The 10982-nt window shown below is 39.0% G+C and overlaps 1 protein-coding gene and 1 long non-coding RNA gene across 2 annotated transcripts in view; both read right to left on the reverse strand.

Annotated features, from left to right (window-relative positions):
• Positions 1 to 1526: 1526 nt before the first annotated feature.
• LOC140324972 (uncharacterized) lies at positions 1527 to 5896 on the reverse strand. The gene is made up of 2 exons (XR_011919608.1): positions 5786 to 5896; positions 1527 to 2509 (listed from the first exon to the last, which is right to left on the reverse strand). It is a non-coding gene; the product is annotated as an uncharacterized lncRNA (long non-coding RNA).
• Positions 5897 to 8003: 2107 nt separating this feature from the next.
• The window catches only part of MED21 (mediator complex subunit 21), a 6039-nt gene continuing 3060 nt past the window's right edge, over positions 8004 to 10982 (reverse strand). Inside the window, exons 3-4 of the mRNA XM_072400129.1 lie at positions 9942 to 10042; positions 8004 to 8925 (exon numbers count right to left, since the gene is read on the reverse strand). Of these exons, the coding sequence (XP_072256230.1) occupies positions 8749 to 8925; positions 9942 to 10042 (278 nt within the window). The 3' untranslated portion in view covers positions 8004 to 8748. The remainder of the gene's footprint in view (positions 8926 to 9941; positions 10043 to 10982) is intronic.

The following is a 10982-nucleotide window of genomic DNA, read 5'->3' on the forward strand; positions in this document are numbered from 1 at the left end:
GCTTGTTGCTACTGGTGACAAAACTTTGGGCCTGTTTTATTACAGCTCTCAAAGGCAGGAGAGAATACACTTTTATCAGTAAAGCTGGGTGATCCAGCAAAGCTGGAATGGATTTCTTTAAAGTTGTTTGATATTTACTAGCAAATGTTTTGAATCCTGGACCAGATCTATTTCAAGTTTGCTGAACTGATGAACGTGTATCCTCTCCAGCCAGGTAAGTATGATTTATTGCATTAAGGTCAGGTGATGAAGGGAACTTGTCTTACCTCTATTTTTTTGGGGGGGGACTTTAGTTTCGTCTGTTTATTAAATTGTCCTGCACTTTGTATGTCACTATTGCATTTTTGTTTCTATAGGCTTCTGGACTTTACATGTCATCATGTCTGTTAATATGAGTTACTGCACTTTGCGTGTCATCATTCCTAAAAAGCTGCTGTAAACATTGCTGTTTTATTGCTATGGGTTACCACACCGTGCATGTTATCATTACATGACTGGTCACTACAAGAATTGGCACAGCATTCCTGCTCTTTGAGCTGCAGGCTTGTGGATCAGATCTCCCATAACCACTGACTGTCGCTTGGATTATATCAAGCTGTGGTTTAATGCCTGATGGTTGTGAGACGAAAGCATTATTCATCCATTAATGATTAAATGCTCAGGTTACAACAAGGTCATATGTGCATTTTCCTAAAATAGCCCATTAGCTAAATCTCTTGCAGCACAAATTGCTGATATTTAAACTGGCTGCTACAGTGTATTACCAGTGTGTACATATTTTACCGGAGAACTTCTTCTTGCACAGTTGTATGGGCTCATCTTCTGTACCGAAATCGCTTTTTTCTGATATCACTGCAAAGTGAGCTTTTCACAGTGTGCATTGGAAGCTGCAGTAGGTCTTTGAGGACCTCATGCAGCTTTGTCTCACAATACCATTGCATGGAGTGTATGTGCTATATGGTCAGCCAACCACTCAGAATTTACTGACCCTGGCAGATAGAAAGTCACTTCTATTCAACCAAAACAGCACTTATGAGGTCAGGTCATAGAAGACCAGGCTCATTGTCATTACAATTCATTTCAATTATATTTAATAGGGGTCTGTGCAGGCCATTCAAGTTCCTCTACACCAAACCCCTCAATCCATGTCTTTATGGAGCTGGGTTTGTATGCAAGGTCATAGACTAGTCATGCAGGAACAGAAAGCATCTTCCCAAAATGTTGTCACAAGGATGGAAATACACAATTCTATACAACGTCTATCATGTGGCATGCACAGCCCCCTTTACTGGAAACACCCAGCCCTATCCATAAAGACAGATCTCCTGCAGAGCTCTCCCAGCCATCAAACTAACGCTAACAATATTTGGTGTTCTCCATAGTAACAAATACATCCTGTTTGCCAAGTTTGGGTATTTGCTCTTTTTGATGGGCGTGAAGACATTGTGATAACTCCTTGACTTTTCTTTTAAAGAGCACCACCTTCTATTATGCTGCTGTAAAAGACAAGTAAAAGACAAGTAAAGCAGGTTTTACCGAAATGTTTGGGTGAATATTTTTATTTGAATTTTTAAAAATGAATTAACTGATATTCTGTATTTTCTAAAAGTGTTTGAACAATATGGGAAAAAGACGAACACATTGTTTAAAACTTTATGGGCAGTTTCACACCTGGCTCGGTATTGAGTGATCCTGTGCGGTTTACTACAACTAGTACCTTGCCAGCCGCTGGATAACTCTCACCGCAGCACCAGTTCTTATAAAGAGCCAGAGGTTCCAGTCCCATTCACTGTCACTCCTTTTTATTCCCTATGGAGCTGCCTCAGGGAGACGCTACCTTGCCATGCAAATTTATTAAAATGATTGCCCACCAATATAAAAGCCCAAAGCCCATTGACATACACTCAATTGTTTATGTTTGAATGGAGTGTTCCCTTAAGAACTGCATATAAAACTCTGTCCCTAAAAGTTTTGTGACATATCCAGCTGCGATATCAGGATAGGATTTTTTTTTTAGAATTCCAGTTTTGGATTCCTTTCTGATGAAGCCACGTCTGCAGTAACATATATGTCATTGTTTATGGCCCTTATATGTAAACCCCAACCCTCTATAAATGCAGAAAATATTTGCAGGATTCTCTGTGTCATCCTGATCACTGGACACATATGGTTGACAATAACTGTAAAATATGTCATTCCTTTATATGTTATTTTGGAAGTTGAACTAAACTTGTTGGTGTGGGTAAGATTTTATCTTGTTGATTTTAGCAAATACTTATGTATTGTTATTTTGCATCTTGTATTGATGATAAGCCCAGGAATCTGCCACTGCTGCATCTCCCAAAGCCACCGTCTTTGCTGCCGATTCTTCCCGGTCCACTGCAATCCTCCTTAGCCATTGGGCGGCTACTGATGATATAACTCCTGTGCATGTGCAGGAATGTCTGCCTTCCAGGTCTATTCTTGGCAGTGCCAGGGAAGCAGCCCTCTGCTCTGCATGGTACATGCCCTGTAAAATGTAGGCAAAAAAAAAGGAAAAATTTTTTTTGTGACTTTATATATGTCCGCTGCCAACAACTTCTATGCTTTTTTTGTGTTTAGCTCTACTTTAGAGTAAATTAAAATTAAAAAATTAGAATTTGTTTGAAATTTTAAATTTTGCCACACCCCATATGCTCCTAATACCTTCTATTCCGCTGGTGTGCATGGGATGGATGGATAAATAAAAATAAATAAAACATTGAAAAAAAAAAATAAAAAAAACTTTTTTTTTTGTTTCAAGCAACCCCACCAAAAAACAAATCTTAGAATCTCTTTTTTAGATGAATTTTGCTGCAAAATCAGTTTTGCAGAAATTGCTCATCCCTACTCATAAATACACCTCAATGTACCATTTGCTGATGAAGTAACTATGTTATAAGAAGCAGAGGTATGACTGTTGTGCCATGTTAAACATTGTCAGGCCAGACAGGGCCTTCTGTAATCCAGAGATATTTTCTCAGTATGACCTCACTCTTAAATGGCGACTGGCAAATGATTTGTGGCGTTACACAATGACACAAGTGTTCTTGGCTGCCTGAAAGACGGTGTGAGTCACCCTCGGCCTCTCCTCCTTTTTCCTCTTAAAAACTCCCAGCCTAATCCTGACATACCTAAAAAAGAGCCCTTGAGGATGGTGACGCACTTTCATCCATTTCTGGAGGGCGCGGAGAAGTTAAACCAACTTGGAGAAGCTGGAAAGTGTAATTAATAAATAGTTGGCTGTGCTATGGAGACGGAGAGGACTGAGGGTTTGTACTGGAATATACAGTAACTAATTGTATTCATGGGTAGCTGAGCCCACAAAATATAAACATTTATTTTAAAGAAGGATTTGCCTCCAAGAAAAAAAGTTTCCTTGTTGGGTGAAGTATTTAACAAGTCTATCCCAAAACTAAAACAAAGTGTCAGTTTATCCAAAACTCAGTGTTTGCTAGATACTGGAGAAATAAAATGTATTTAAATCAAGCAAAATCAAACATTTTCCATTGTACAGCTAACCGGCCAATAGACATGATGGCTGCATTCGCTTTTCTTTTTTTCACTTTCATTTAGTGAACCTGCATTATAACATTTCCTGGTCTAGGAGTAGGAGCAGCATTGTCACCCTAGGCAGCTTTCCTGATTTGGCCTACAAAATTTACACCTTTTGTTATTGGAGGTGGTTTGGAGTTCACAGAAGTTTTTTTGGAAAGGATGATAACATTTTTTGATATTTTAGTTAATGCACAGAAAGTTTTAATGACATTTCCAGCAAGATCTACAGCAGTGATTCTTAACCGGGGTTCCTCCAGGAGTTGCCAGGGGTTCCTTGGACTGTTGCCGATTGATATCTCATTTGATAATGCCTGCATAGTTTTCAGAACAAACACAACTTGGTACAGCCAGTTTTATGACAGTTTTTTTGATGTTTTTAGGCATTTATTAAAGTGTTATTCTATCCTCCACTGTATAAGGGACATTCTTTCCACTGGTCACCAATTCAAGAGGCTTTTTTTGTCACTGGTTCTCAATAAATTTTTTAGGCAGCAGTTCCCTGAAGCTTGAAACATAATTTTAGGAGATCCTAGGGGTAAAAAAGGTTGAGAAAGGCTGATGTATAGGAATGTTTCTGTAATTGCATAAAAGATACTTAACCTGAAAAAATCAGCCACTATATCCTAGGGCCGGTAAGATGCAGTATATTAAATGTTAGTTTCTACATATTGATTGCAAAGTATATTTTTTTTAAATACATTTTTTTAAACTTAATAAATTTGTAGCTTTCACTACAATAATGAGTGTTTTACTGAGGGGAACCCCAGGAGATTATAGTACACTAACTTCCCTATTGTATCCCTCTGATGCTCTACCTACCTCTGCAATCCTTTAGGATGCTCTTATTTCTTTCCAAGACTTCCAGGACACCCAATGCAGACACGTCTTGGTTTTATGCTTCACTGACTTTGGGCACAGACTGCATTTCTTCCACTTTCCCACAGAAAAACTCCCCCCTATAAAGGGCAAGTATTTCCCTATAATTATTTATACCTATGACAGTATTCACTCTCCTGAAAAAAAGCATTTCACACACTAAAGTGATGTTTTCTCTGCAGTCCAGCTCTAACCAGGTCAGAAATACCAAAACCTTTCTGCACTGATGCCAATGTTAGTGTTAGTTGGAGCCATCTTTGTTAGACATCTTATTGGGTACCCCAGATTCCTTTAAAAAAATTTTTTAGCCAAAAAGAACTGGTCTATCTAAAATTGTGAACTTTTAGCCATCAAACCTGCCCTTTAGGAGAAGCACACCCATTCGTACTAATTCTGGCTGCAGGGTACAAGTCACTTCCAGCTTCTGATAGAGACTCCCTGGATATCATTTTGAAGTACTTCACCCACCATCCTTAATTTTAAGGACAAACTGAGAAGATCAACCAGTCCTTGGAACAATACCTTTGCGCCTCAGGCTACATACACACATGCAATACTTCTCGTCCGATAATCGGGGCAGGGCCAATATCGGATGTGAATGTACAGCACTCGTCGTCCATTGTCTGAACCAACGTCCTGGAGGATCCACTGACGATGGACAAAGAACGATCGTAATGGAAGTAAAGGGGGAGAGAGCACAACGGGGTGCCACTCCATCGTTCTCCCCCTCCCTTCTCCATGAAGCAGAACGGTGCTGTATGTAAAGCACTCTCTCATGCATCGTGCAGTCGTTGGAAAGGATTGTGAAAGATCCTTTCCAACGACAAATATTGCACATGTGTACATAGCCTTAGACACAGCCCATTATGACATTCAGTTTGCTTTTCTACCCTGGACAAACACAATGCCAGCATCAAGGAGTCCTCTTTCTTTGTTGTCTATGACAGACATCCTTGCGCTGGTGCAGATAAATAATTCATAAAATCAGTAAATTACCATTTAAAAAGAAATATGGAAATATCTTTTTCTAGAGTAATATCTGGAAGGAGAGGTATGGTCAACTACTTCAGGGTTTTGGAACCTCCATTGCACTCAACAAAAAAAAAACAAATGAATGACATAAAGCTATAATTGAGGGCCCATTTAAATGTTGTGGTAATGCATGTGCACTGCACACAACAGGCATTGCACTGGTAATTATTTTCAATAATGCATGGATTTGTTAAAAACTTCTTGCACGTTAGGGTGCATTGGTATGAACACATCACACAAATCTATATGAGCCCTAAGGGAAATTGACGAGTACATTTAAAATCAGACTGTACTGTTTTACCTTTGTTGGCCATCCCACGAGAAGAGGATATTTAGAGAAAATGGAAAATTCCTGCCTAATATAGAGCCGTTACTTCTATATTGGGCTGTAGACGGAGCACAAACACTTCCAGCGACGGTCTTATCTCAGCAGAGTTTCTGGAAAATGTCCCCTTATCAAAATAGGCTTGTCCACATATTCATCACCTCTCCGGGCTTTTTTAGGACTTGAGGTTTTGTGGCAAGTTCCAATGCAATATGACATTCTATAAAGTTGTCTGTGCATTGAGGTCTGGACACAACACAAGCTAAAAGCGGCATATAAACCAATAACAAATGCTATATCAAAATATACACACTAACAGTCATCAGAAAAAGAAAGTACAACCTCTGGCAAGTAAAATATATATATTTACATATATAAAGGCTACTGGTCTGTAGTCCTAACATGAGGTAAATACAATCTCAGATAAACAACACAAGACATATTACACTGTGTCATTTACTTAACAAAGACTAATTTAAAGCAGTGTGAAAAATTAAATACACCCTTACCACTTCTATAGGATTTAAAAGGCTAAGTAGCAGCCAGGTGCTGCTAATCAATTTCACCCTAATTAACTGAGCATCAACAAGATTTTCTACCACTGAAAGGTTACTTACACATGTCTGATTTTGGAGAATTACAACTCACCTTAGCGAAAAAAATCTGAATATCTGTGTATAGCGGTCCCCCTACGCTTTTCTATGGAGGATAACATAAAGGCACACCCCCACTGAACAGAAAAGCACCCATTTGCTCATCTGTCACTGTAAACTTTCACAAAAGATTGTTCCCACAGCTTAACAGCAGAAATTTTGGCAGTTTGTTGGTCTGAAACCTTCAGGTGTGTGTTAACACAATGCCAAGGAGTAAACCCCCAAGAGCTACCGGTATGTCTCAGCCTCAGTTACCATGTTACATTTTAAAGTTCAAGACAGGACAGTTAGAAAAAGACAGAACATGTATGACTTGTTTGGAAGGGCTACCAGATGAAAGCTCCTTCTTTATAAAAAGAACATGGCAGCCAGACTTAGGTTATCAAAGTTGAATCTTAACAAAGTACAAGTCTTCCAAAACATTGTGGAGATGTTTGACTATAATATACAGTGCCACTTTTTGGTAAAGATCAAACACAGGATATTAGTACAAACGCCTCATACCAACTTTCAAGAATGGTGGTGAGGGGTTATGATTATTGGGCTTGCACTGCAGTTTCAGGATCTGCACCTTATAGTCATTAAGTGAACCAGGACCTCCTCTGTATACCAGGGTAGCCAGGACAATGATCCCAAGCACACCAGTACAATTAGAGCTACAAAAGAGAGGGAATCAAGGTATAGCACTGACCTAGTAAATGTTCAGACCTCAATCCAATCAAAATACTGCAGAGGAACCTTATAAGAGCTGTGCATAAACAAATACCAGCAAACCTCAATAAGCTGAAGCAATGTTATAAAGAAGAGAGTGGGCCAAAGTATCTCCACAAAGATATAAGACTGATAATGTTATCCAGAAAATTATTACATTAAGTTATCGCTTTTAAAGGCAGGTCTATAGGTAATAAATTGTGGGGTGTAAATTTTTCACACATGGTTTCATTTCTGTTAAATAAATGACACAGTGAAATATTTTGTGTGTTGTTTTACATCTGAGGTCAGAATAAAATAATTTTACAACCTGCTAAAGACCAGATTTTTTTTATTATATATTTTACAGGCATAACTTATTACTGTAGTCTTTTCTTCCAATGCATCTTTCATATTTGCATAGGTTGTGTGGTTTTGGGTGGGGCATAGGAAAAATATTTTACTAGGCAGACACAGGGCAATTACTTGAAGAGCAAATTTATACAAAGAAGAAGATTTCCACCTATAAATATGTTAGATATCACATAGGCCACTTCCCTTATTGAACCCAGAAAAAAACACTCTGAACAGTGTCACAGGGACACTCTGAAAGGAGAGATTATTGTGTGTAATAATAATGGTTTTGATGTGGTTTTGTGTATTGGAAATGAGCCTTTAATGTAAATATTAATAAAAATGTTGTTTATATTATATATTGTTGATATTGGCCTAAAAAAACCCTGCTACAAAAATTGGTGTTCTTCACCGTATGTTCTTTTTTAAAGAGCAAATTTACCAAAAGTATATTTGTCCTTTTAAATTATATTGTATGCAGGAATGAGAAAAAGCTCTTAAGATGTAAATGTTTGTACCATTTATTAATTTTATGAAAAAAAAAGACCTTTCAATATCATAAAGAAAATTATACTTCTGGTATTATAACTTTTTTTCTTTGCAGTGGCTACAAACACCATCAGCAACTACTTCAAATTGATCAAACTCAAAACATATTGTTTGCATTCAGTACAGCACAATTGGCCATCTGCTGGCTGGAAGGAGACCGTACAAGGTAGATCAGAGACAAGAGGACCTGTCACTTTTGAAGTGGAAGAATAGAATCCAGGAGTAATTTCTTGAATATTTTCACGTAGTCCCTTGCTCACAGTAACACAGTTTGATCTGTTTATTCTTCACAGTTTGGAAAAAGCTGTGCATATATTTTCATCAAAAACATATTTTTAACAAGGTGCTACAAGGCACTCAATGGTCTCATCTCTGCTGAACTCCAATGCAGTAACAGCAACCAATGAATGAAGAGGGAGGTGTTATTCTTTTTAGAAAGTAAAAGAATTTTGATAACATAGTCATGAATCCATAACAGATCGATCAATGATGTTGTACATGCAGAGGTTCTTATTAAAAAAAAAAAAAAGGTATCCAGACATATTTAACATACAAAGTGGGCTCCTATAACACAGGATGATGTTTCCGTACATCAGTCCATTGGCCTGTGCACAGACAGGTAGCAAGCCCAGGTGGTGCTCCTTGTTCTCTCCATGCACAATCAGTTCAGAGGAGGAACACTGCCCTCTAGTGTTAGCTGTCTGGAAGTGGCTGAGTGAGCATGCAGCTTCTGGTCTTCAGTTGGGACTGAGCGATGTCAGCCAGGGCAGTCTGGATCTTTTCCAGCAACATATCCCCACGGTAAACCACCTCCTCCAGGCGAGATGCTGCAGCATGGTTCTCCTCTTCTAGCTGGTACAGACTGGCAGCCTTTAGAGAGCCAGATTAAGGGAATGAAATTAAACAATGATTGCAACAACTGAGAAAACAGTGAATTCAGTCTAAAGTTAATTGACAACTTTTTAACATAACTACCCTATGCAATATATTTAAGGATGGGTATGACTCGATAGCAAAGTTCACCAGTTTAAAGTAGGATGGGTTATAACCCCAGGCAGTGTCCCTATTAAGCAGACCTGCTCTTTTTTTGTCCTGACCATTGCCACCAGGACTGAAAGTGATGGGAAACATATCTCAATATTGAATTTTCACCAGAAGAAGAGAAATCTTTTGATAGAGACAGCTGTCAATATGACAACTGTTTAAAAGGGCATATTACTTACCCTATGTTGTGTCTATAGGTCCTCCCTCTTTTCACACTCAAACCATTTACCCTCCTTGAAAAAATATCCCCCCATGTCTCTAACACTATAAACAGAACTCTATAATATAGACCAGTGGTCAGTCACCAACCTTTTGGAACTCATCAATCACTAAATCCACAGACGCCGGACTGCGCATGTGTGGGGAGCTATGCGTCACTCAAAGGGGAAGAAACTTCCCCTTTAGTGACGTCATGATGCCAGAACCTGCCCACTCTCCCATCGCAGGTCTGAGCCTGTGATGGAAGAGTGGGCAAGTTGTGTCCATACAGGGGACATGGCCTATGGCCAGGGCTGTGGATCACCGGTTTGCGAACGTTGATATACACAATGATTTCCCAGAAGATACTACATGCCATACACAGAAGCCCAACAACTCTCTCTCAGCCTACTGCTATCTGAAGTCATCTTCCACCTCCCACATCCAGAGCCTTTACTTCCCCTTTAGGGTTCTGGAATTTGACTGATGTTAGATTCTGTGGCCAGGACCTAAATCGCCTTGACACACAAACTTTAGTATAAGAGGCCACTGAAGAAGGATGGTGAAGTTACAACTATTTCCCATACAATAACAACATACAAGCATTCTACTACAATGCTTGCTACATCAGCTGCCCATGTTACCTGTAAAGCGGCTGTAGATTCCTCACTAGGCAGAGAGTCGATTAATACATCAATGTCTTTTGCTGTGCGGGCAATGAGAGCTGCAAACAGCTGGGCGTACTCTGTAATGTGAAAATGTGATGTAAGTCAGTAACATTCATTTTAAATACAACGTTAAGATTTTTCACCCCCTCACTGCCAGCAGCATTTGCCTGATTTCTCACAAATTCAGTGTTCAACCCAGAATTTTTTTTAAGCCGGGTTGCAGCCCCTGTATTGTGGCCCAAGTCTTCAGTGGTGCGCCCAGCTAAAAGGTGCTGGGGAGAACACTGCAAACACACTAAAAAGCAGTTTTTTACAAACATGGAAGTCCGCGAGCTTAAATAAATCAGACCTAAACTCTCAGCGGGTATAGCAGCTTACATACAATGCCAGCTTACTCATCAAGCCAGTGGCAACTTCAAATCAGTTAAAAAGGCGATGAAATTTGTGGCCTGCTTGTGGAACTTTTAGAAATCAGATATGCCCAAATTATTGGGATTATTATTGGCATTTCAGGGCCATAACTAAAGCAATGTAAACAAAAATCTAGTAGGCTTTCAGGCATTGTTTAGCAAACCCTTGAGGGAACAACTATTGGAATTTTGCCTATAAAGGAGGAAGCACTGGGGTGGCTCCTGCTCGCCCTCTAAACTCCCCTTACCATAGAAGTGAACAACACTTGTGTTCACTGCTCACACTAGCAACAATCATGAAGAATTGTTTTCAGCAATGATTTACACGGCTTGTTGTTGCGAGGGTATTTATAGTGATCCCTGGAATCCATGCTGATGCTCCTGTTTGTAGAAAGCTATGAGAAGCACCCTATAAGTGCTATAAGTTACCTTCTTATAGTGCTTAACTCCCCTAGTGTTCTAATTCTGTCCAAATTTCCATGCAAAAAGCGTTACATTTTTTTTTTTGCATGGAAATTTATTTTACATTGTAGGCTATATTTCTTAGGCATAACTCACCAAAATATGTCCAATATTTATGAAATTTAATAATAAACTTTAAATGAAA

Source organism: Pyxicephalus adspersus, chromosome 2 (assembly GCF_032062135.1).
Source record: "Pyxicephalus adspersus chromosome 2, UCB_Pads_2.0, whole genome shotgun sequence".
Classification (NCBI taxonomy): Eukaryota; Metazoa; Chordata; class Amphibia; order Anura; family Pyxicephalidae; genus Pyxicephalus; species Pyxicephalus adspersus.